Genomic DNA, 27,130 nt, shown 5'->3' with positions numbered 1-27,130 from the left:
TGGCGATGAAATGAAGCAAAATTAAAATCGGAAATGGTATAATGAACCCAAATAAACGAAGTAGCCTTTAAAGTTAATTTACTTAGTGTATTTCTTGGCATACTGTTCTGTCTTCTTCAGTCCTTCTATATCTTATGCTTGTACATCTTGTTACTAATACGAAGTTGGTCCCTTTATCTGACCCAACAGAATTCAATACCTATGACGAATAGATGACGGGTACAGCTTTTGGTCTTTAGTGGATATAAATAGCCGTTGGTACCTGTTCTCTGAATATGATTAGAAGAATTCATTCTTAAAACCAACATATTTTGTCTTTTGCAGGTAGCTGATTTTTAAGTATGAGGTACAATAAACAGGAGCTTGTGACGCTGGCAACGCAGCCTTCCCACAAATTTGACAAAGAAGGAGTTTTATTTCTTCGAGAAAGACAAGACGGATTTTTCAGAAAAACCGAAAGTGAGTTATGTTTTGTTTTGAGTATATATATATATATATATATATATATATATATATATATATATATATATATATATATATATATATATATATATATATATCACTCTGAGTTCCCTGAGTGTACTTTTTCTGTTGAAGTCATAACATTATCCCCATATGTGCTACAAGTGACTTCCCCGTATATTTCAGATTTCAGACCTTTTTATGTATGCTTTCTTACTGCGTGTGGGTACGGAGTTAAAAGAAAAGTTTTGTAATAATGTCTGACAAACGTAGATAGTATGTTTTGACTTAAGGATTAACTAAGTTTGCTGTGTTTTTTTTTTTTGAGACAGTGACTTTTGTATTGTGTAGCACACAGTATACATATGCCTACAATAAAGTGTCCACTCTAATATATGACATTAGCAAGAAGTTGATCATATAACTATCGATTTTACTGTTCTATTAATTTCTCTTGTGTGTTAGCTAGATACTTGCACCGTTTAGGATCTTTGCATCTCTATAATATTTTTGAACTTCAGTTTTTTTTGTCTCTTACTTACGTTAAACAGTGGTTGTTTCGAACTTTCACTATCACATATTTCTAAAACAGAAAAGGAGTGGGCTATTTAGACTGGAAGTCAATGGATGCGGTGAGATTTTAATTCACATTCGGAATATATCCAAGAAGAAAAAAAAGAAACCCTCGTTACAAACGGTTTTCCGTAGATTTACTCTTGAAATGACACCGAAATTATGGCGAAAATACTTTTACATAAAGCACTAATTTCGGATTTCACTCTATTGACAAAGGGAACATGTGGAGAAATGTTTGAAACCAAAGTTTCTTACTTTTTATACGTTCGAAGTCTGTAGCAAAAATATCTACATCCCATTTTAAAAAATTCGAGTTGCGGCTCAGACTTGAATTCTGATCACTTTTGAAAGTTTAGAATGAATGTTGCTTATGGATCAATCCATTTGATATAACTTTATTTTAGGTGAAAAGGTTACTAAGAAACTTTATTATTATTTTTTTATTTTTATACTGAAAGTTGTGCTCGGTTGAGCTGCCATTTTATGTAGATACGTAAGCGTAGTTCGTACTTTACAAAGGTTTGCGATAGAAACTGTAATTCCCTTATTTTTGAAGAAATTGATTTAGAAAAAAGTGAAAGAGAATTAAACGTGTAACATTTTATGTCCGGTGCACATTTAATCCTGTTTTTAAAATTATTGGAAGTTTAGAAAACAAAATGTTAATTTCACCATTAATTTATTTTTCTAAATATAGACTTCGTGGTATACTACTTCCTAAAAGATTTGTTACATATGAGTCTTTTTTTGTTTGTTTGTTTGTTATTTGTCTTCATTCATTGTCGTTTCCGAATACAAGCAAGGAACGCCTTTCTTAAAGTTGGCTCGGCCAAACAATCCTCAGTTGAGTGCCTTTGTATTAAAGTTGAGACATATCCCATTGACCTCAGGTCTCCCAACAAGCCATATACAGCAAGTGCATAGTGTTTGTGATGACGCTTTTTCTCCGTCATTTAAGTTCTTTTGAAGATTTGGATATTTTCCGATTGTTTCTAGATGGATATGTTCGAAAGTGTAGGTATTCTGCCCCTGCCACTAGACTCGTAAAATAAGGATAGAGTGGGCAAATCAACACTCCGTCTCTCTCTCTCTCTCTCTCTCTCTCTCTCTCTCTCTCTCTCTCTCTGTACGTATATATAGATATAGTTGCGATCAACGGAAGATGTCTTAGCTTCAATGCAAAAACAGCCGACTGAGAACTGTTTGGATGCTCCGATTTCAAAGAAGGTGTTTTTTTGTATTCTTTTGTATTTTGTTTAACAGTAAGCTAAGTAGGATGCTGTATTTAATAAAGTTTTCTCGACTGCTTTGTAAGTTTCATAGACTCAAAAATTCTATAAAACAAAACCGCATCTATTTTTAATAATTATATCTTTCAAAGCATGATCAATGATTCTCAGTAAAATTTATTAAGGAAACAATATACTCAGCTGAACAACGATAGATGGATGGATGGAAGACAATTCAAAGCTAGTCAAGTGTCAGTGATTAAATCTTAACCCCTTATTACTTCACAAATAACGATTGCTGTGTGATAGTTTGAGAATTTTCAAGTATATGTGGTTTGAGATATTTCAGGTTGAACATTGGTTATTTTCGAGAATCCTCAATGTTTAAAGGGGAAAAAGTTAATGAGACTCTTAGGGATCGAACTCTTTTAGAAAGTAGCGTATCACGAAACCTATATGTAGAAAACATTAACCGTGGGTCTTTTGTATTATATTGTTAACAACATATTTGTTGTTAAATTTTTAATTTGTAAAATGAAAATTTGCATTTTCCAAACTTTAACTTCCAACAATTTTTGAAGTTCTTTCTAATGTAGTAGAATTAAATATGCATTGGACATAAAATACAGAACGTCAGACAGACAGAAAAAAAAAAAAAAAAAAAAAAGTGCATTATTTGGACCAGTCAATATTATCAATTACAGATCAACGCCAGCGAACACCTATTGTGCAATTAAGTGACTTCATGCCTGGCCATATAGTGAGGCTGCGAAAAGCTAAGTAATCATTCCACAAAAAATGGTCGCTTATGTGAGTCATGATGTGTCAATGTTTCTCGGTTGTACATAATTGGAGGCAGGGAGTTCATATAGTAGTGTGCCGCATGTCTTGTACGATGACCGGGGAGCACTTGGACAGAAGGATCTTCCGGGGCGCCTAAACGAACTCCATTTCAATCAGAGTCACTGTGGTTCCCTATGTGAGCGCACGGAATACTCGAATGGTCGATTACTGGAGGGAGGTTTACGTCCCTGCATTCCTATCGCACGATTATCCCTGATACGTCCTCATCACCGATAGTAGGACGATAATATTCAGGGTTGAGAATTATTTTTGTGTCGCGGACACATTGGTCGTCATGTTTGTTTGCAGACGGAAAGGTCAGCGTTAAAATCCCCATCTCATATTTGCATTAGCCATATAAAACCCACATTAGTATTTTGAGATGAGGACAATAACCTTCACATTCCATTTGATGTGATCGTTTTAAGGCGAGTATGTAGGTAGGTTGTACAATCGTGAGATTGTCTACTCTGTCCTTCGACCTTATCTAGATAATATTGTAAAGTTTTTTCTTATATAGGTTATAGGTAGAGCATTTAATAAAAAGAGTGTCCGGAATCGACTCCTACTACCAGTTTTATTATAAAAGCTTCCACTATAAAAGTATTTTCACAAAATACTATACAAAATAATCTCTCTAATATGAAAGGTTAGAAATAGGTAGTCATTGACCGTAAGGTCGCAGACAGGATCTCCACAGAGCTCCGTAGCAGGCTAAGCAGAGGGGATTTAAGGAACCAATGTTCCGTAGCAAGCAGAGGCGGGTTAAGTGGCCAACAGAGCTCTATAGCAGTCTAAGCGGCTGAGGATAGGATTCCCAGACAGAGCCCCGTAGCAGGCTAAGCCAGGAGATAAGATCGTAGTCCCGTAGCATACTAGAGGCCTGGGGTTAGGTTACTCCAAAAGTCCCGTAGCAGACTAGACGAGGGTCACCAGAAAACTGGTGTCGAGTTGTCTTCGTCCATCCAATTTATAGGGTCCTTTGGGTAGCGTTGGCGCTGCTGCTCCGATGTCGTCTTCTGCTCCGTAGGAGGGGCCAGAAGCTGTCGTCTGCATGTGACTAGATCCATCTGGTGGGAGATCCTGCAAACATTGATGTGTGGAAGTGTTTGTTTACATCACATAGAATATTACACCCCCCTGGCTTGTTTAAAAGATAAGCCGAAAGGTTATTTTTCTTTATATGAGGGTTGGCAACACTGAGGTATCACAAAAAAATACTAAAAACAAAACACTTGCAAAAAGAATTCACTTTTCGGAGCAGTAATAAGGTAGCGGAAGAAAGCACTAAACAGGTAGTCCCTAATCACAGGCAGGATCGGTGCATAGTATATGCCAGTTCATTTCCCTCGAGGTAGGCCTGTTTTAAGCTTTGGCATAATACACATATATTAGTTCACTTATAGTGAGTGGCGTTGATTCCTGTAATGTCGGTTGCTCCTTAGTCATATTATTGGTATTAAATGTGTCTATCCGAATTGGAGGAGGTATTTCTAAGCGAGACGTTTTGCATATATTTGGTCTAGGAATTAATTCGTGCGGTTGGTACGCACACATTGAAGCTGTAGTACAAACACAAAATACATAAATACCTTAAGAAAAATATTGTCCATCGCTAGCCACCACTTTCGCCCATCTGTCAGGCAATGTACGGATTCCGTGGCGAAAGAAGTCCTCATCCTTGGAAGCGATCCAGTCAGAGACCCATGTTTCGATATCTTCTGAAGAAGTAAACCGCTGTCCAATCAAATCGTTGTTCATGCAATCGAACAAGTAGTAGTCCGAAGGAGCAACGTCTGGTGAATACGGCGGGTGGGGTAAAACTTCCCATCCGACATTTTCTAAATAGGTTTTGACCGGTTTTGCGACATGTGGGCGAGCGTTATCATGTTGAACAATAAGTTTATCATGTCTGTTCTCCCATTCTGGTCGTGTTCTGGCCAGAGCTTGCTTCAAACGCATTAATTGTCGTCAATAACGTTCTCCATTCATAGTTTCACCCGGTTGCAGCAGCTCATAGTACACCACACCTTTCATATCCCACCATATGCACAGCATAACCTTTGCACAGTGAATATCTCGTTTTGGTTGTGATGGACCTGGTTCACCTGGTTTCACCCAGGCCTTTTTTCGTTTAGGGTTCTCGTAATGGATCCACTTCTCATCACCCGTAATAATTCGATGCAGAAACCCCTTTCTTCTCTGTCGTTGAAGCAGCAATTCGCAAATGGTTTTTCGTCTTTCAACGTCTCTGTCTTTCAATTCATGTGGAACCCAATGTGACATCTTTTGAATCATTCCCATGGCTTTCAAGCGTTTGGAGACTGTTGTTTGATCAACGCCTAATGCTGCTGCAAGTTGTTCCTGCGTTTGACACGAATCCTGCTCGAGCAATGCTGTCAATTCTTCGTCTTGAAATTTTTTTGGCTGTCCAGCTCGCTCTTGGTCTGCCAAGCCGAAATCACCACTTCTAAACCGTGCAAACCACTTCTGACACGTTCGCTCAGCTAGAGCATGGTCACCATACACTTCCACCAAAATACGATGACTTTCAGTCGCACTTTTCTGCATGTTAAAGTAATGCAGCAGGACACCCCGCAAAAACACTTTATCAGGCACAAATTGCGCCATGTTCACTTAACTACAAACTAGTATTGTTGACGCTTTAATCCACTGCCCTATACTACGAACGATACGCCATGACAGGGGTTTGCAACACATGTTTGGATACACGGAACTGTGGGACGCTCCGTTCGTTGCGCCATCTCTTGTCCACCCGCACGAATTAATTCCTAGACCAAATATTTGGTATTGAGCGAAGACTGTGATATAATGTATATAAAATAATAAGAGTTACAAATACTAAAAAAAGTTGCAATTAACACAGAGATATAAAGATAATTTATATTGGAAAGTTTGTTATGCGAACGGCGTGATTTCTTGGTCATCCTGTATAAGGTGTAACATTTTTTAAAATATTTGCACTGATATATATTTCAATAAAATTTCCAATTGTAAATGCCAAAGATGATGATAATGATGGTCCGGAATTCCTGGACATCCTGTATAGTGATCATGATTTTTGGAACATTCTGTATAATATTCATGTTGCATAATGTCGGTGACAATATGTAGTTCACAGAAGAAGAAGAAAAAAAATATCAAGGAATTGTAAAATTATAGGTTAGCTGTCCTTGTAAAAATCAATTGCCTTTTAAATGCGGAAATGCAGATCGCAGCATTCTTTCATTCAGTTGCAGAATAATGAATCAGCTTTTTATAAAAGAAAATGTTTGTATCGCTATGAAAAGTGTTTTTATCTGACTGAAGTGTTGTCTTCGTATTTTCTTCTTCCTAGTGGTGTGTGTTTTTATTTATTTTTTTAAAAAAAAGTAAGAAGTGGGAATGATTAAATTGTTTTATGCTATTCAATGTTCTTTGCCAGTTGAGTTAATAATTAAAATGCGCTTATTTCGTTATTTTGTTCTTTTCTTTTCGAGCTGCCAATTAAAAGAAGAGAAACAGTAAAAGATTAGATATTCCAGATATAGTATATCTTGCGTTCTGCCCTGGCTATTATATACAATTTTTTAAAGTCTTCGCTCGTATAGAAAATAAAAAAAAAAATTTTTTTGCTCTACGTCCTCTTTATCTTCATAATATGGCTTAATTCTGTCTACTGAAATCTTTTGTATTGTTTGACGATATGAGTCTGGATATGGAAATTTGACCTTATAAAGATTAGGGTTAACTCTTTCGATAATTTCTAGAAGTCCTACGTATTTGGATGAGAAAGATTCTGATATCCCAATTTGACGATTGGGAAAAAATACAAATACTTTCTGGCCTTTATCAAAATTAGTTCGTTGATGTCTACGGTCAAAATATCTTTTCTGTTTATGATAGCTTACGATTAAATTATCCTGTACGACCCCTTGTATCTTATTTAAATGTTCTTTGTCGACGCATAACGTCGGAGTTGACGCTAACGCAATATCAGATATAGTCTTAGGTTCATATTCGTGCATGAGAAAAAACTTGAATATTTAGTTCCAGCTTGTACGAATGTATTAATGGCGAATGTCATCTATGGAATTAGTTTTGGCCAATGATTTTGATTTTCCTGTACAAAAAATTTAAGAGGGCTCTATATGATTCGGTGGGACGTTTCCACTACACCCAGATTTTTGTAGTCATACGCTGGACAAAATTTAAATTCAAAATTGTAGAATTTTGCTACGTTCTGCTGCCTCTTAGCATTATGTACAGGGTGTCTGTCCAAATACAGGTATGAAAAAGCTCCATATTTTAGAAAAATGTCATATATAAGAAATTGTTCAATTTCTTCTGCTGTAATATTGTCTACAACCCTTGGTCACACAGTATCGCGTAGACATTTCAATGGCAACTAGTATATGTTTGAATCTTCCTTGCCCGACTGGGATTTTTCCAATTGAATCGTACTGCCACGCCGTCGCAATCGGTTTGGGAGGATGATGAAGCAATTGGCCCGTTGGCTTAACTGGTAACTTCTTGAGTCCTTGGCAGAGATTGCATGTCTTCATTCTATTGGCTATGTAAGTTTTCATATTAGGAAAATAGTACTTCCTAAGTGCCGACTGGTATGTCTTAGTATACCCAAAATGTGGTGCCATTGGGTTGTTATGGATAGCCTCAAACTATTTGCTTAGCAAAGATTTCGGCACACAGAGTAAATATAGCAGTTCCTTTGGGTATGTTTCTAAGTTCTATATAATAGTCCATTCTTAAGAGAAAAATATTTCCTGGCTTGGAGTGTAGACAATTTATTAGGCTCTTTATTTTCCAAAACAGTGATGATGTTTGAAAATGAAGGATCCTTTCTTTGTTCATCCGTTAAATTGGGTAATGTCATAGCCTGGTCAATTTGAAAGGTGTGTTCCAATGAGTGGGAAGCAAAGACTTTAGCGTCTTCTGTGTCAAACAAGTTACCAACTTCTTGATTCTCGTCCTGTTTATATCTTGCTTGTCTTCTAAGCGGCTAAAAATGTCTGCAGGATGCTGCTGACTTTTAATGTGTTCAATTTCAAAATTGTAATCCGCTAAGAATATTTGATAGCGACTAAATTTCCCGACTTTGTCCGGTTGGGTGTTGAGTGAAGCCAAGCATTTAGCATCTATAAATAATTTGAATTTTCTATTCAATAAGAAATATCGAAATTTTCGAAGAAAATATATCAATGCATATAGTTCTTTCTGCTATGTTGAGGCCTTTCTCTCACTTTTGGTAAAACGTCGACTACAATAGGAAACAACACGTTTCTCATTAGTTATAGGGTTGTAACATGCCAATATGCCACCTCCGGAGGTTGACGATGCATCTGAATATGCTCGGATTTCCAATGATGGAGCAAAATGAAACAAAGATGGAGCTTGTATAATATCCGTCTTAAGTTGTTCAAATAGCTCATCATGCTGTGTTGTCCATTTAAATTTTGAATTTTTGTCCAAACGAATTTGAAATGGTTCCACTTTTTCAGTGAAATTTCTAATATGTGCCGTCAAATAAGAACATAGTCCCAAGAAACTCTTCAAGGTCCGTTTAGAGGCTGGTTTTTTCAAATTTCATATTTTCAATTGTAAGTGATATTTTGATCTCCTTTTCATTAACTGTGAATCCTAAAACTTCCAATTCCGAGTATAATAGATGGGTCTTGTTCGAGTTTGCTCTAAAATCGTGTTTTCTTAATCTTTTAAAGAGCAATTCCAAGTCCTACAGTTATTGTTTCCTATTTTTGCTCCCTATATCGAGGTCATCCGTAAAGGCGGTTACGCGAGGTGGTAGACCCTCTAAAAGCATGCGTACAGCTATACTTAGGGCTGCCGCGAACGAGGTGTGTCCCATTACGCAGCGTTGAAAATTATACGCCTTTCTAGTATGATTAAGCTCAAAGTATTTTTGACTTTTAGGATGCAATAATAATTGAAAATAACTAGACTTTATGTCAATAGTCGAAATGCGAGATTTGTCTTTAAGTACATGTAAAATATCTTCTGTGGACTGAAATGGAATGCTCAAATACTGTGTAAATTTATTGCAAGTTTGTAAATTCAGAACTAGGCGGAACTCTGAACTATTTGGTTTCTTCACTATGAGAAGTGGCGAGAAATAGAAACTGTCACTAGTCTCTTTAATAATATTAACGTCTAAAAAGTTGTTTAATTTGTAAATCGATTTGTGGTCTTACTGCCAATGGAATGGGAGGTGATCTCTGATGAAAAGAGGCTCCTTTATCTGTCATCTTATGTACATAATCACGAAAGTAGCCTATGTCAGTTGGTGTATAAGAAAAGACATCCCTGTATCTAAAAGTAGATCATGCACAGCTTTTTTTCTGTTGACTTGTTAAATTTGGATTGATGTCGAATAACTTAACATCAAAAAGTGACTTGGTCTCTTCTAGCCTACTCTGAATTTCTTGTTCAGTTATATAAAATGTTTCGTCATTTTATTCACCTTTTTGGTAATCACCCTGTAAATCTACTTCTTGAACATTCTCTTCAACATATGCAATTCGGATGTTCTTTACTAAGTTACCGGCCTACTAGTAGGATTTGATATTAATAAAGTGAAATTATTCGTATGTACTTTAGTAAGCAACGTTTGTAGTCCGTATTTGTCCAGCAAATTTTCTAATAGAGAGATAAAAAAATATTCCTTATCCTTTTGCCGATTCTTGACATTAATTGGTAAAAAGAAATGTGACCTGGCTGGTATGGTAACCTTTCGAGTTGTAAAAACATCAGCCGACTTGTACTGTTTTATTGTATGCATAGCGCTAGCAGATAATTTTTTCCTGAGTATCAACTTGAATTGGATACTGCGGAGGCCGTGGTTTCTTGTATACCGACATGTTATTCTCTAAGTCAATTTTGATCTGTAATCGATTTAGAATGTCTTCACCGAATAAAGGCAAAAAATCTCCATGCTCTAAAATTCTGAAATAATGAGAAAATGTTGAGCCAATCCTGAACTTAATCAAAGCTATATAGCGTAAATTTACGACGGAATTCTCACTTCCTCGTAGATTAGTGCTAAATGGAATCAATTTTGTGTTTGGAGGAAGCCAATTTTTAGGCCATAAACTCAATGAGCTGCCTGTATCAATGATAACAGGGTACTTTTCTTTGTTAATTGTTACAGTAATTAATAATTTATATTCCTGATTTAGCATTTTAATGTTCTCCCTTCTATCTGATAACGGTGCCACCGTATAAAGTGATGTATTTGCCAATTTTTGTTGTTCACTTCTTTCCTGACTTTCGGCCCTCAGAACATGTTCTTGAGAGGGTTTGTCCTGGGGCCCCCCTAGGCGTTTCCCTGCCGATTGTTCTTATAGCATGTACTGGAAGAATGACCTTTTTATAGCATGTGCCGCATACTGTAATTGTTTCCGGCCTAGGATTATTATTATTATTATTATTATTATTATGATTATTATTATTATTGTTCCCGTTTTTCTGCCGATTTTGATTACCATTATTTGCATTTTTCGACCTATAATTGTTACGGTCATCTCTCCTAAATTGTGAGTTCTTTATAGCATTTTGGGCTACAAGAAGAGATAGTTCAGCCATTTGTTTTGCTAATTTAGTGAAGTCTAATGAATTATTTGCACTAGAATTACTAGATGTGCTAGGCGCGGGCGGTTCGGAAGGGGATTCGGATTAGCAACTTGGGGGGAAGGATTGGAGGTAATTGATTTTGTGATGCACCCTGTAGCTGTGGTGCTGGAGATGTAGGAAAAATTGGGGCTGGTTGCTGGTATTGATTCCAATTAGATGTTGGATTACATAATGGATAAGTCAGTTGTTGATGCACAGGGAAGGAAGCGCCTGCAACTGTTGATGGATTTAAATTGCTGACTGGTGAATTCTGAGCGCAGAGTGAATATATTGCCTGTTGTAACTCAACGTAATCACGTTTCTTCATTAGGTCATTTGCTTTCTCCAGATTATGTAAATGTGTTTGTAAGGCCTGAACAGTTGTAAATGTTTCTAACGCAATCTTTTGTAAAAAGTTTTTCTTTAAACCTGCGTACGACAAACAACAATGTTGCCAGCGGCGTCTACGATTTTCTGCGCCCCAGCTCTTTTCCGCCCTCTCCCCCAGTTTTCGACCACGCTGTGGGGCGACGACATCTGTTTTCACGATCACTATAGTGCCTATAACAATAATCAGAAATAAAATTGCGTTAGGCTTTCCATGCATGCTCAACCCCCCTCAGATCCCGGCCTAGTAGTAGAAAATAGATCAGCAATTAATTTCTCCTTAAGAGGCCTCATCCCGGCGAAATTAAAATACCGCTAATTTTACAGTAATTATGTAATATGTTCAAATAGATAAAAGATAATCGAAATATGGAACAAGAGCACCCTAGACAATATCATTTTACATGAGATACCATTATCACGACTCACTTATCTGCTTTCGATTTCGAACCATTTAGAAAATCGGCATTTATTTTCGCATTTCTAAACAGTTGAAAACGGAGTCACTAGGTGACTTTTGATAACGGTAGCTCACGCAAAATAATATTGTCTAGGGCGCTCTTGTTCCGCATTTCAATTATCTTTTATCTATTTGAAGATATCACATAATTACTATAAAATTAGCTGTATTTTAATTTCGCCGGGATGAGGGCTCTTAAATCTATCAAAACATTGTTAGTGTTGTTCCGCCACAAACCATTTTGAACATTTGTGAGTCAGCTCAAATTGTGGTTGAGCTATTTCTAACGTTCTAGAATGCCACTGTACCGCCCCTACTAGAGGTTTTAAGATCCTCGTTATTGATATCGTTTGTATAGTTTCCACATTTTCTGTTCCGTTTCTACATTTTCTACATTTTTCACGTTCCGTTTGCTGTTACAGCGTGCCCTAAGTAGGTAGCTTCACAGACACTTAATTGACATTTTCCAAGTTTATCTTCATATTTGTTTCGGATAAAAATGGGAATACTTCATCTAACTGAGTTACGAAATCATCAGTATTATTAACTACTAGGAAAGGTGCAAAGCAGCACTGCTACTAGAAAGACCAAATACACCTCTGTTAAGTTCGTGTAGGTTTCCTTCAAATAGAAAAGCTAAATATTGTGAAAAATTCTCTGATACGAAGCAGTGGTAATAAATGTTCATTTTGCCTTTGAATTTAGCCAAAAGATCGCTTATCTACTCTACTCTGAAGCAAGGAATACGGGTATGTTTGTTCAGAGCTTTACGATCTGTAATTTAACCATACTTCCCATTTTTCTTTAGCACGACCTTATCGGCAACAAATGACAAGATTTACTCAGTTTAATCACGCTGTACTCTAGTATTTGTTTATTTCGTCTCTTACTTCTTCTCTCTTCAAGAATAGACTTATCAGTGCCAACTTAGATTGTATACTTAACCCTTAATACCGCAAGGTATTTCAGTTACACAAAACCTCAAGGTGTGTCCAACGGACACATTGCGATTTTTCACCTCATTTCGTTTTCGAAACTTTAATGTTTTATTTTTTCTTAGCTATAATTTTGTAGAAATATGTTTTTAAAATCAATACATTCTAACATAAGCCAAATATATAATATTCAGTGTTTCCAACCCCTTGTATTACGAAAGATAAACGACAACAAATTTGTAAAAGTAAAATCAAATGTACTGTTCATAGATATATTTCTGTATTTTATTCACGTAACATTGATTAAGTTATACATTGAACATCAAAATACTCTAATATAAGAAGAAATATATAATATTCAGTGTCTCCATCTCTTTGTACTACCAAAGATAAACAACTACTTTGAAAAACAGAACACTAATGTTTCATTCATAGACTTGTTTGGCATTGTTGACAAAACATTCAACATTTCACACATTTAACATCACTTCATTCTACATATATATATATATATATATATATATATATATATATATATATATATATATATATATATATATATATACAGATGGTGATCACCAGAAAAATGGAAACACCTGAACGAAATTGCAACTTACCAGATTAATATGGTGTCCGGCCACCTTTCGCCTTCAGAACAGCCTTGATGCGACGTGGGATGGAGGCATAGAGGTCGTGAATGGTAGCAAGTGGAATTTTACACCATTCCTCGTGCAGGGCATCGGCCAGTTCTATGAGAGAGGATGGAGGGATGGAGGTGGAAATCGTCGCCGGAGTCGTGTTTCCAAGACGGACCACAGATGTTCAATTATGTTGAGATCTAGGGATTGGCCGGACCAGGGGAGGTGTTGAACTTCAACCCGATGTTCCTCAAACCACGCTGCAACAACGTCAGCTGTGTGAATGGGTGCATTATCATCCTGGAAGATGGCGTCATTGTCCGGGAACAACATCCGGACCATAGGATGCAAGTGATCTCCTAAAATTGCGACATAATCGTTGGCAGTGATTCGTCCGCTAAGTGTGACCACAGGACCCAATGAAAACCATGATATGGCGGCCCACAGCAACACCGAGCCGCCGCCATATTTCACAGTTGGGCGGAGACACTGCAGATATAATCTTCTTTGGGCGTTCTCCACACATAAACACGGCCCGTGGTTGGGTATAGGGTGAAGGATGACTCATTCGAGCATATCACACGTTTCCAGTCCTCAACGGTCTAAGTTGCATGGTCGCGGCACCGTTTGCGGCGTGCGAAAGCGCTATGGTCCCTGATGAGTGGTTTGGCCCGTGCAACACGACCCCGTAAGTGCATGTCATGTAATTCGCGGCGGACTGTGATTGTCGAAACAGGGTGGGGGAGGTGCTGATTGAGTTCCTCCGTCACTTGCTCCGCAGCGGCACGACGGTTCTGCGTGACAATGCGCTTTAATACCCGGCGTGACCTGTCACTCATGATTTTCTTCCGCCCACTGTTCCGCTTCCCCGATGTGGTTTTCCCGTGTGTTGTGTAGGCCGTCATCACCTTCCACACTGTCCTACGCGACACACCTAACACAGTAGGCACTACCGTCACACTCACTCCACATAACCGCGCACCAACAATTTGCCCTCTTTGAAAATCTGAGAGGTCTCCCATTTTACACTACCTCCGTCTGCTGCAGCCACTGGACACAGCTGTTCCACTGCGCCTGACATAGTATGGAGACCGACCTAACACACCACCACCAGCGGTCCGGCGCTGCGGGCGCCACGACACCACTGCCAACCCATACATCTGACGTGTTGCCAACTACAGGTGTTTCCATTTTTCTGATCACCATCTGTATATATATATATATATATATATTGTTCACGCCTTCCATCCTCGAGTATCTAATGTAAGATAAATGACTCATTTGAAAAACTGAGCACAAATATTTTCTTAATACATATGTTTTGATATATCAGTGACATTACATTTTTGTATATTTCCCCTTAAGAGTTACCCATGGAGCATTTCAGACACTTTCTGTTAACACTTGAGTGCTCAGAGCAGACATTCCTCTTGCAAATATCACACACTTGTCTCTGCATTCTGCACTTTTTAAGGTTACACATGTAACATCTTCTCTTGGGCGTAGATTTCAGTGTGCTAACACCTGTGGATGATTCACTTGACTGATCTGCCGAAGCATCACGTGTTACCTTGATTGCAGTAAGAACAGGTCTCTGAAGTCCTAATTTTCTTCTTCGATGGATTTGAGGGAGAACCAAGGATTCCGCCAACTCCACAAGAAAAATATGTCGTCTCCATTTCGCTGTTCTTATGTTACATTGAGGATTAATATTCAACCACACAACATAGGCGGAAACAGCAAATACGTTCAGAAGATTCATGAAGAATGCTAGAGGTCATCGATTGGTTTTCCTTTCGCAGGAGTAGCCGTGTACTAATTGATCTAAAGTATCAACCCCCCTTTTGTTTTGTTATAATACAGTATTATTTCTGGCTTCTTTTCTTTATCAACAACTGTATCGTTAGTGTTGTACATGTTTGACAAAAGAATAACAGCCTTTTTCGGTTTCGGACAATAGGAAATAAATGTGAAACCACTTGTGAAACCGAAGATAGATGATTGCTCAATCCTGTTCTTGCTTGGTTTGAATTCTTCAGGAACAACTGGTTTGTTTTTTCTTACAGGACTTACTATTGTTAGGCCGTTTTTAGTAAAGTTTTTCGGAGTTCCATGTCTGTAAAAAAAATGCCACATGTTATATTTGTTAGTTCGATAATATGGTTCGGCTAAGGATAAAACAACTTCTGTAGCTAAGTTATTTGCTCTTTTTCTTCCTTCTATGCCTAAGTGGGGTTAACCTTTCAAAGGATAATGCGTTTTGGAGTCACGACAACGACCTCTAAAGGGAACAAGCTGTTCACTGACTGTTAGACAGCTAGCAGGAAGATAGTGTTTTGTTAAGTTTTTGCAAATCTTTTCCCAAATGTCTCTAATCGGAGCAAGTTTATTCTTCTTTCTTATCTAGTTTTATCACCAAACCAGATGAAAGACAGTAGATCAATAAATCTATTATAACTCATAATGGCGCGAAATAAAAGTGGACCGTACTTCTTATTCCATAGGGACTTCATGTTTATGTTTTTTCCATTTCAGATGACTAGCAGTAATGAGAAGTCCAATAAATGCTAAAACTTCTTCAGAAGCACACAACTTCCACACCTTTTTTCTCTTTTCTTCCCTATAGATCCGATCAGCTTCCTCATTTGATTTTGTAACAATATCACTTATAATATTATCCCCAACGAATAAGTGGAACACATCTTCAGGTGCCTTATAAGGGGAATGGGGTTCGATACTTGCTTGCTCCAGTGCGAGAAGACCAACTAATAATAATATTGGGATCCGAACCTTGGATCTCTCAAAAATCTCCTTTACAACATCATTCAAATGCACAAATTAGTAAGTTGACGTAAGAGACTGGCAATAAACAAATAACACCACTTCCACGGTCCTAGGATTCGGGCGTTAAACATATCAGAGGCATAAGCCGTATACCCACCGTCGCTGGTACGTCAGCTTCCAGATACACTGGTGGGACAGCAATGCATGATTCACGCCAGATGGATAGTGGAAGACGAAAGTAATGTTTGCCCTCCACTGCTTAGAAGTACCTTACCTTGTGTCATACACTTTATGTCGCATACGCTTTAACTTATACACATTTCAACCGCTAAAAGAAAAACATAATTTATTAAACACATCTGATTAGCACTATCTTCACTTTTAGGAAAAATAACAAGAATTGTAATCTAATACTGTATTAATATTCACTTCACTTTGATTACATGGACCACATATAATATAAAACAACACTAATATTTTCAAATTATGATTAGCATTTCGCTCAAAAATAATATGGCCCTTATAAACGATTTCGCGACGATCTGTAAACGCGCACGACGATTCCGGCAACTATACGGAATAAAATTCACTAGTGCACTGTTACATAAGAATGAGTTTTGCGTCGTCTTCTATAAGTTTCCTCATTTGAAAACTTAACTATAATTGGTGAATATGTCTACGTTGCTAACTAGCAGTCGGTGCTCTCCTTGACATTGCGGCTTGTGAATTATAGTTGTATTATTATGTTGTTTTCATTATTCACTGGTATATGAAAAGGTAATAATTTGTTTACTTAAATTCGAGTGTTGTGTTCCTCAAATCATTTTATACTATTTTTGGAAGTTAAGACACTGAAACTTTACATATTTCGATACTTTTAGTGAAGACAGAAACTTGGTACATTTACTTCACATGGCGGCTAGCAAGACACACACGCTTCTCTTCATGCGTCACATAGTTGCCAGTTAGCAGCGCAAGAATACACTGACTAAACTAAAATATAGTTCGTAGAAAACATTAAGTTTTTGCTTCATAATAGTGCTTATTATATATAATGAATGGTTCATAAGTTAATAGAAATCACATTAAAAACACTGATTGTTCCAATAAGTTATGGAACTGACGATTATTGATAGATCTCACATTGTCACGTAAAGGTCTGTCATCGTCATGAGGACTTGTGCGTGGGCGTTGACTTCGAGAGTAGCAAAATTCCTCCTCCAAATATGGACTGACGGGGGGAAGCAGGGCTGTCTGGAAAAGTGAGGCATCTTTTGGGTGACAAATTACTGAGCATTGTTCTCTTCCAAATGTTAGCTCATTGCGTTATATTTCTAAGAATTGACGCTGGGGAAATACGAGGGTTGGTTTAAAAATTCATGCCAGTCCATACCGTTATAGCCTTTATTTCACAGTTAGCAGGAAGAACTACTTTATTGCAATTGCCTCTAACAACATTTCGTGATTTTATTTTGGTAGAAGTTGGAACGTCCTTATTCCAACGGGTCCCATTTTTACTTACATATCCACTTACACTTGAACTAGAAGGTACTTGAATGTCATTATCACTATCCGAAGCACTTTCTTGATCTTCATGTTGACTTATATTACTCACGTGATCCTCCTCACTCGAATCACTTTCGAGTGTTTCATCGAAAAGCAATTCTTCATCTGAGTTTATACTGTAATCTGAACGCGATTCATCATCACCAAGTATTTGTCCGATTTCTGTATCATTCAGTTTTATATTTACACATAAAGTATGCTCACAAACACTAAGGAAAATGTTTCAAAACATAAATAATCTGGAACAACATCCACCAACACAAAAGCGAGGGAAAACAAATGAATTACTAAAGGCGCATAACAATATTGCTAGCTACATCTGTCAAGAAAGCAACTACCTACAGCAGATACTTTAGTAAATATATCAACATAAATATCGAAAAAGAGACAAAGAAAGAAAGAAATTACGAAAGAGGAACGCAAGTAAGAAAGGAAGGATGATAAAACGGCTGATAATTGATTCAAAAATTTTGAAAATACAATTATTCAATACATTTTAAATATGTGTCCATTGGACACATCTTGCGGCGTTGACGAACTAAAAGTTTTAATCCCGCCATATACAACACAAATCAGCACAAAGAACGAACTTACTGTGGTAGTATAATGCTATTGAGTAGTTAGAAGCATACCTAGAAGGAAAAGAAAATTTTAAAAATAATAAAGCTACAGCTTCCAAAAATTCAAAGCTGTGTCCATTGGACACACCTTGCGATATTAAGGGTTAAATGCACCTGAGAATGTAGCGAATATTGTTCTGTCTGACGTGAGTAATAATTCATACAAGTTATTTTCTCATGATCTTTTAACGCGCTAGCCGTACTAACAGCGTCGTTCAGATCTTCAACTGTATAATATAGTTAGGATGAAACTCATTCTTTTCTAAGTGGAATTCATTCAGATTTGCGGGATCCTAAATTACGCATGCTTACTTGATCATCCTTCCTCACACCCACATTCCAAACTTCTAAACATTTTCTATGGTTACACAAATTAAATGGCACTTTCGTATGTAAAGGTACTACTACATTGTTTCTTCGATCGATCGATTTTTGTTTACTATCTTACTAGTACTTAACAATAGTTCATCTACTCCTTCGTTGCCCCTCTTTGTAGACTTTAAGTTCCTCAGTATAAAAACCATTCTGGCTTCACAGAAATGAAATGAAATGAAATCTTTGAGTTTTACGTCCCACGATTATGCCGGTTAGGCTAAAGGAGACGGTGATTATGAGAAATGAATGAAATAGTGGAATGAAGAAAGTGGGAGTGGACGAGAGAACCCCGAGGAAACCCACGCACACGGTGTTTGTCGACCACAAAGTTCACTTGGCGGGAGCAGGGATTGAACCCGGGACCCCATGCACCAGAGGTAAACGCTCTACCACTGAACCACCGCGGCCCCATACTGGCCTCATAGAACCGCCAAATAAGGTTCGCTGAGAATCACCTGTTCCCTTAACTGGTCTACAATTATAAATTCTATTAGCATTTCAACCTGCTCAATCCGAACATTGTATACTAATTTCATCATGATTTCCTCTCTTGGCCTTGCCTACAAAATCACGTACAAAATCATTTTTGTGATTGCACGTTGGGAACACACGCTGCGACGCACCTGAAAACTTCTGTTTTGAGAAAGCAAACATCTGACTCAATGTCTGCTAAACATTCTAGAGCTGTATCATTCAAATAAACTTCTACACATATGTTATATTTATTGTTTCCAGTAGCAATAATGTCCTTGTCGACAGACGATTTCGTAGTAATGTTTTCATTATTATTACTCTGAGCGTCCTATAAAAGAGACAATTGTCTGTTGACCTGACAGTGTTAAAATACCTTTGCAAACCTTTATCTATTTCCTCTCGAAAGCTTCTCGCACAATGGACATTTCCACTGATTTTTTTTATTGCTCTAAAAAATAGTTCAGAGCTAGCTGATTACGGAGAACACTTCCTTTCTCCATGCGACGATTCTAACTAATCGAATTTTGCTATTGAATTCCGGTCTGTTACTCGTTTGCTTAAAACAACGACCACCATGTTGGTACGTCACAGGTCGGTACAGAGGATAAGTCTGCACCGCTCACTAGGAAAACGGCTTAGCGAAAGATACGATGCATGTTTTTCAAATGTGAACGACGTTGCTAATAACACAAAGAATAAGAAAAGTAACAGAATTCAAGTTTTGTTTAAAAAGCAAGCTATTTATTTATTTATTTATTTATTTATTGCCAATTATTTGAATATACTTAAATATCTTAGGACAAAGTTAAAGTGGACTAATTTGCTATATTCTTGACATTGTTTACAGCCTGAGGTAAGAAACTAATTAATATTCTCGTGTTTCGGTCACCGACCGATCTTACAAAACGAGTTTTATTCATTCTTAAGAAAAAAAAAATCAACATTATAAAAGTATAGTTATTTGATAGTGGAGTGCTAATTTCTTATATGCAAGTTCATCGTGGATTCGATAGTTATGCGCTCAGAGGGAAGGTAATTAATACATGGAAAAACATTTCCCAAAGAAAAAGTAATCTAAATTCTTTACCGAGTTCAACACAAGGACGCAGAAACTTACGATGATAATTATGTTCGTAAACATTCTGATAATCTACCAGTGCTATTTTCGAACTACTTTACACATTAACAATATTATTTCATAATAATATTTCCGCGCTTACTGTCATTTTCTTTAGCTCATGGAATATACGCGTAAATTGTTTATATTAGTTCATGTGAGCATTTACAAATTGGTTGAAGTGTTTTGAGCACATGAGTTAACATTTAAACTAACAAATAAACAGATGTGCTCTCACAGTAATGAAAATAAACTAGTTATAGTGTCTTATTACTGAATAAAATAAAATGAAATTTCTACTTTTGTTCCACGAATATGTCCTGTAGGCAAAGAAAGACGGATGATTAATGAGGGTGAATGATTATAAAAGAATGGGTGGAATGGTCATGTGGGAGGAAACACCTGAATCGCGAGAAAACCCACAGACACGATGTTGTCCACCACAAATGTATATGGCTTCAATTCTATCCAGGTACCACTCACACTAGAGGTGAGCGCTCCACTATTGATAATGAACGTTTGTGATATGTCATGACGAGTAATGAACACAATATTCTGTACCAGTGATTGAAACAATATATGAGAAATTAATCTACTTGACGAAACTTAATAAAGACTGAACTCTTCAAGTGTTTGCTTTTATGATTTTTTTTTTTTTTTTCAACTTGTGGACCTCAGAACTCAAAACACGATACTTTTACTATATGATCTTTTGCAAATATACCACCATATACTAAACATTAATCATCTCAGAGATAAGGGCAGGCTTGTAGCTACCCCAAAAATGTAGAGGAGGGGGGCGGTAGAAGTTGGGGGCTAACCCAACCATATTATAGTTCATTTGCAAGCCTACCTTGAAAAATTTAAGGGGCAAATAAAAGTTTTGGGGTGCTGCCTCCCGTGGATATGGACCTGACTGAAGGGTAGAAAGAATATAAACAAACTTGTTTGTATACTTAGAACACTATTTCGTGTGATATTAAAAAGAAACAGCTAAAGCTTCAAAATAACAACATAAGTAACACATAATGAATTTCTGTCAATATTCTTCAGGCTCGAAAAATCCTGGACGCCAGGTAGTCAAGGCGATTGGAAATAGGAATCTAGCTCCTAAATAAGTTAAATCAAAAATAATATTATGAAGGCCCATGTATGAAGTTGTATTATTATGGTGCCTAGGTTTGAGAACCGGCGCCTAGGTCATATAACGGTATCGGGTTCGAGTCCGGTTCGTTTCTATAATGACAGCCATATATTACCGTCCAGGTTCGATTTTTGACTGTCTCTGTTCATTAGAGATCATATGTAACAATTCGTCCAGGTAAGGGAACAACATATGGAACAGTCTTGGGTTCGAATCCTGCCGTAGACGAACGGTTAATGAAGGTTTAGAATTGTTTACGGTCCACAGGGTTTGAGTCGCTGGACGTAACGAAACTATAGTCACTAACAACGCCAGGAACACCTTTTTGTGTAAGTACAAGCTAGTAACTATAAAGTTAATATCTTGTACCTGCACAACGCCAAACATAGCAACAAAGTAATCATTCGTTAACTAGATGTTTAACATGACCATTATTGCTTTAGGGAGCTGAAAAAAAGTAATGTTAATGATAAACTTTTATTAAATATATTATTAAAATGGAACACGCAACTTACCACAAATTATACACTAATACAATAACACTAACACATTAATATACTTCGAATATTTCAAGATTTAATTATTTTATTTATTTTTCACTTATTTTTAAGATTTGCCCTTTAAATAGTAGTTCGCGTCGCAGATATGCGGTTATTTTTCCGGCACAATATATAAACGTATATCACATATATTGATTTTGCTACATCACCATTATTGAGCTACACAGGGTTTGCCCAAGTGGGCCAAGACCGGACAAAGCCACCGGGTTTTTTCGGGTTGAACCCACCTGAAAAAACCCACCTTAAAACCCACGTGGGTTTTTGAGCTTTTCGTTAATACACCCTGTTTCAAAAAGAATATACATATTTCGAATACATATATTTATTAAACTTTAAGACATACGAGTATAAAATTTTACACACATATTTACGAACCTCTCAAGTTCAAATTACAAATGTTCAAAATGTCCTCCATCAGCGACACGAGCAATATCACATCGATACCCAAATTCCTCCCATGCTCGGGCAAGCATGTCCTGCGTCACTGATATTATGGCAGCACGGATCCGGTTCTTCAACTTTCCCAGGTTCTGTGGGAGTGGTGGTACATAAACGTTGTCTTTAACGAAATCCCACAGAAAGAAGTCACAGGGCCAAATCAGGTGACCGTGGAGGCCAGCTGAGACATGCTAAGTCGCCAGCTCCTTGACGACCAATCCAACGGTTCGGTAGAGTTTCATTCAGATATTCACGCACTTGGCGACTCCAATGAGGGGGTGCCTCGTCTTGTTGAAAAATGAAGTTGTCTTCGTGCATTCTCGGAAACAACCAGTTTTGTAACATAGCGAGATACTGCTGACTGTTAACCGTGTCTCTATTAAAGAAGAATAAGCCGTAAACAGATGATCGGGATATCGCACAAAACACATTGACTTTGGGCGAATTTCGTACATGTGCAGTTACTGCATGTGGGTTCTGTAGGCCCCAAATTCGAACATTTTGTTTGTTTACCTGACCACTAACAGGGAAAGTCGCTTCATCACTGAACACAATGCGTTATGCAAAAGTGTTATCATTGTCAATAGCGTCCAGAATCTCGTTACAAAATGCCACATGTTTGCGTTTGTCATCAGGAGGCAGAGCTTGTAACAGTTGTAACTTGTACGGCTTCATAACCAACCGACATCTCAAAACACGTCAAATTGTTGTTGTTGGCACTTGTAACTCCTGACTAGCACGACGAGTTGATTTTGAAGGACTGTGTTGGAAAGCAGTTTGAATTCGTGCAACATATTCTTCAGGAACACGATGGCGGCAAGGACTTTTTCTTTTACATACACATCCTGTATCTACAAACTGTCGATACCATCTGCGAATGTTCCACCCATTCGGAGTATCAATTTGGTACCTCAACCTGAAACGTCTTTGCACTGTAATCACGGAATTGCACTTCGCAAACTCGAGAACACAAAATGATTTCTGCGGAGTAGCCATTTTAAACATATGACGGTTACCAAGGAAAACAAGACAGCTGACATCTAGCGGCTATTAATATAAACTAGACTATGTATTCGTTTCTCTAATAGCCGAGCCGAGGCGCAGCGATCGATAGCTTGGACAAAATAATTGTTCGTAATAGTATATTCTTTTTGAAACAGGGTGTATATTATTGGTGCAATTAAGGTGATCACATTGGAAGTGATTTTTATCAGATTTTGGACTTGGGCGAGTTAGGTGCTTTCACGTTAAGGTATACAACATTCAACGTAAGACCTTTATAAAGTTCTGAATGCACTGAATGCATAAAAGAAGTCGTACCTTAGATTGAGATATAGAACAAATTAATGTATGGATTGTGCTTATAGCCTATTTGAAGTAAAATATACAGTTTTATATTTTAGAAAATACTTTCCGTGAATAGTGTGCTCGTGTGTTTAGGGCCATAGGTGCTGGTACTACTAGTAAATATGTAGTGTATTAATAAAACTATTAGTATTATTTTTATTACCTTTTGATGGTAACACAAGTATTTTTCAGTAGAGTTTGGTTTTCCAACAACAGTTTAGTTTAGTTATTTGTTGCTACTTTTCAAATAAGCATTCTGTAGAATCTACAGCAGCAATAGCGTAAAAATTCTTGTCAAATTTAAAAATCTTAATGCTCGGAGTTTCGAAAAGTACGTAACGCTTACTATTTCAAGTGCTAAATTCAAACTTCCGTACTAGTGGGAGTTTTGATGTACAGTAAAGAAAGCTTGCATTTTCGGAAAATAATAATAATAATAATAATAATAATAATAATAATAATAATAATAATAATAATAATAATAATAATAATAATAACCTTCGTCGCGAAAGAAGTGCTCGGGAAATTCACGCAATTAACCGCACAAAGCATCGGAACTGAATACTTCAACAATAAAACTATTTTTTAAAAATTTAAATCTTTCAGTTTTACGTCCCACGGTTATGTCTGTTAGGCTAAAGGAGACGGTGATTATGAGAAATGAATGAAATGGTGGAATGAAGAAAGTGGGAGGAAACGGAAGAACCCCGAGAAAACCCACGACACGGTGTTTGTCCACCAAAAAGTCCACACGGCGCGAGCTGGGATCGAACGAGGGACCTCAAGTACCGGAGGTGAACTATCTACCACTGAGCCACTGCGCCCCTAATAAAACTATTTATTTTACGCTGTAAGATAATTAGTTTCATTTAAGACGAAACATTTACTTTATAAAATATGAATTATACAGAGTGTTTCAAAACAACACCGACAACGTTTGGGAGATGATTCCTGACACCAAGATAAGACAAAAAGTATAGACCAAACTGGGTGCACAGATCCATCCTTTCGGAGTTATAGGCTGCCGAAAATATGAACTTTAAAAGTCTATAGCTTCAAAAATATGGGACCTACCGCAGTCGGGTCGAGACTTCACTTAGGAACTAAGATGTGCACTATCCAAAAACAGGGTTGGCAAAAACCATGGTTTTTATTAAAGAAAACAAAAAAACCAGTTTTTTTGTTTAAACCAGGTTTTTTTGGTTTAAACCAGGTTTTTTTGGTTTAAATAATTTGCTCTATATATTCATATCATATATGGACAGAAATAAGTTTGTTTCGCCTTGGTGTTATTATGCAACAACCGGGTTATGCTGGAAGGGGTCACATAAGCTTAAAGCGGAATAAAAACCGCTTCTCGAGTTACATCCGAGAAAAATTGTCCTCCATTTGAACTCGGAACCAGGACTAATTGGCCACAAATGCGATACGTCTGCCGACTCACTCACGAAGGAATCCTGATATATATATATATATATATATATATATATATATATATAAAAACGTTGTACTGATCTTTACATGCTTCTTAAGATAACTGTCAAGAGTCATTTCAGAAGGACAAAAAGATAAACAGTTGCACAAGTGAAACCATTACACAGAATTACATATGAACAATTTCAAAGTACTACGGAGTACAGAAGAACTAATTTATTTCAAGTTAGTTAACAACGACTTTTATTGGTCCAAATTAAAGAAATACACCGACTTAATCTGCATATCAATAAGAAAAGTGAATAAAGATACGAATCATTTGAGTCCTCTTTGGCTCAGACTCATTTATACATAAATAGATACCAAAGATACTTATTTCACTAAATGCCTCTCGTGGGGTCTGTATGACCCCCCCCCCCACACACACACACAAAAAGTACGGCATTTTCGATGTATTTTATCAATAGTAATCATTGAAACGAAACAATATTTAGAATTTTTCTTCGATTGCAATTACATGACAATAATAAGTACAAAAAATCACAAAATAAACATTTATAAACTTATAAAAAAAAGTTGCTTTTGTAGTATAATCTTTTTGAGTAATGAATGGGGAATTTAGGTCTGAATATAATACGAATAGTATATGGGAGTGAAACGTGATAACCCACAAATGTGTTCATCAAGATTTTACAAACACTTACACTTTTACGAACATTTTTTTGTTTTTTGGTTTAAACCAGTTGGTTTTTTTGAAAAAACCAGCTGGTTTAAACCTTGGTTTAAACCAGCCAACCCAGTCGAAAAATACACGTTTCAGAATCCTGCGGTACTCACGCAATAATTTTTATAGAGGGAGTTTTGCTACGGGCATATAATTTGAAGTACTCACCAACTACCTCTATAAAAATTGTTGCGGAAGTACCGCAGGATTCAGAAACATGTATTTTCGGATAGCGCTCATATTAGTTTCTAAGTAAAGTCTAGACTCGACTTCGGTAGGTTCCATAGTTGTGGAGCTATGGACCTTTAAAGTTCATTTTTTCATGTTTTCGGCAGCTTATAACTCCAAAACGAAGCATTTGTTCACCTAGGTTGATCTATACTTTTTGTCTTATCTTGGTGTCAGGAATCACCTCCCAAACGTTTTTGTTGTTGTTTTGAGACACCCTGCATACTTGTTAATTGTTTTAAATTAATTTTTTGGGAGAACGGTCTTGCAGTAAGTGCTCGGGAAATTCCCGTAATTGAACGCACAAAGTATCGGAAGTGAACTTCAACAATAAAACCATTTATTTTACGCTAGAAAATATTTAATTTTATTTAAGACATTTTGAAACATTTATTTTATAAAACATGAGTTATAGATTGAGTAAATTAAATTAATATATTTGTTTTAAATTAATGTATTTGGTGTTCATATTTGGCGAATGTCACTGAGGGTATTGGAACGATTCGATCTACATATGTTCGTTCGTCTACCTGTACCATACGTACAACAGGGTACCGCTTCCCGTCTTTTAAGTTTAAATTTTCAGGGTACAAGCACGAGACACACTAAATTTCCTGTACAGATTTTGGCGGTATACCAACGTAAAATTTCAAAATGGCTGCCAGTTTTTTCAAAATAACGGGTATCCCCGCCGCAATTTTCCTTTGTTTTTTTAAGTTGAAATTTTCAGAGCAGAAGCTATATTTTGGCAGCGATCCAACGTAAAATTAAAAAAAAAAAAAAACCGAAAATACCCGAAAAAGCCCATATGGGTCCAGGTGGGTTGGGCTTTTTAAAAATAGCCCGGGTTTTTTTCAAACCTTGAGCTACACTGATCTTGCTTTCGTTCTAGAGGAAAGGCTGTCGACTGAAAACGACACCATGATGGCGAAACTGTGTATATTACACTGTCTGGTTCCCTTCAGCCACTATTAGTGAGTTTTCGCTAAAGATTGTTTTCTGCAGGTTAACTTTATATATGATTATTATTATTAACAGCTTATTTTCACTGTAGTTTTTGTAATAACGAAACCAACTACATTGCTTGGAGCAGAGCGCCAATTAATGGCGCATTAAGATTAAGCTATATCTTTCTTGTTTTAATC

General features: G+C 37.0%; 1 protein-coding gene across 3 annotated transcripts in view; it reads left to right on the top strand.

Annotated features, from left to right (window-relative positions):
- The window catches only part of LOC145662782 (inositol polyphosphate-4-phosphatase type I A), a 422,451-nt gene that overhangs the window by 44,748 nt on the left and 350,573 nt on the right, over positions 1 to 27,130 (top strand). For 2 of the 3 annotated variants that reach the window (XM_081728656.1, XM_081728655.1), the window contains exon 2: positions 329 to 459. In XM_081728656.1, coding sequence (XP_081584782.1) covers positions 342 to 459 — 118 coding nt within the window. In that variant the 5' untranslated portion in view covers positions 329 to 341. Of the gene's footprint in view, positions 1 to 328; positions 460 to 27,130 lie in introns of those variants that run through there. The other variant, XM_081728657.1, reaches the window with a different exon arrangement.

The sequence above is a fragment of the Thermobia domestica genome, chromosome 10 (genome assembly GCF_964235325.1).
Source record: "Thermobia domestica chromosome 10, izTheDome1.hap1.1, whole genome shotgun sequence".
NCBI lineage: Eukaryota > Metazoa > Arthropoda > Insecta > Zygentoma > Lepismatidae > Thermobia > Thermobia domestica.
Note: the sequence above shows the minus strand (reverse complement) of the source record. Positions and strands in the feature narration are given on the sequence as shown.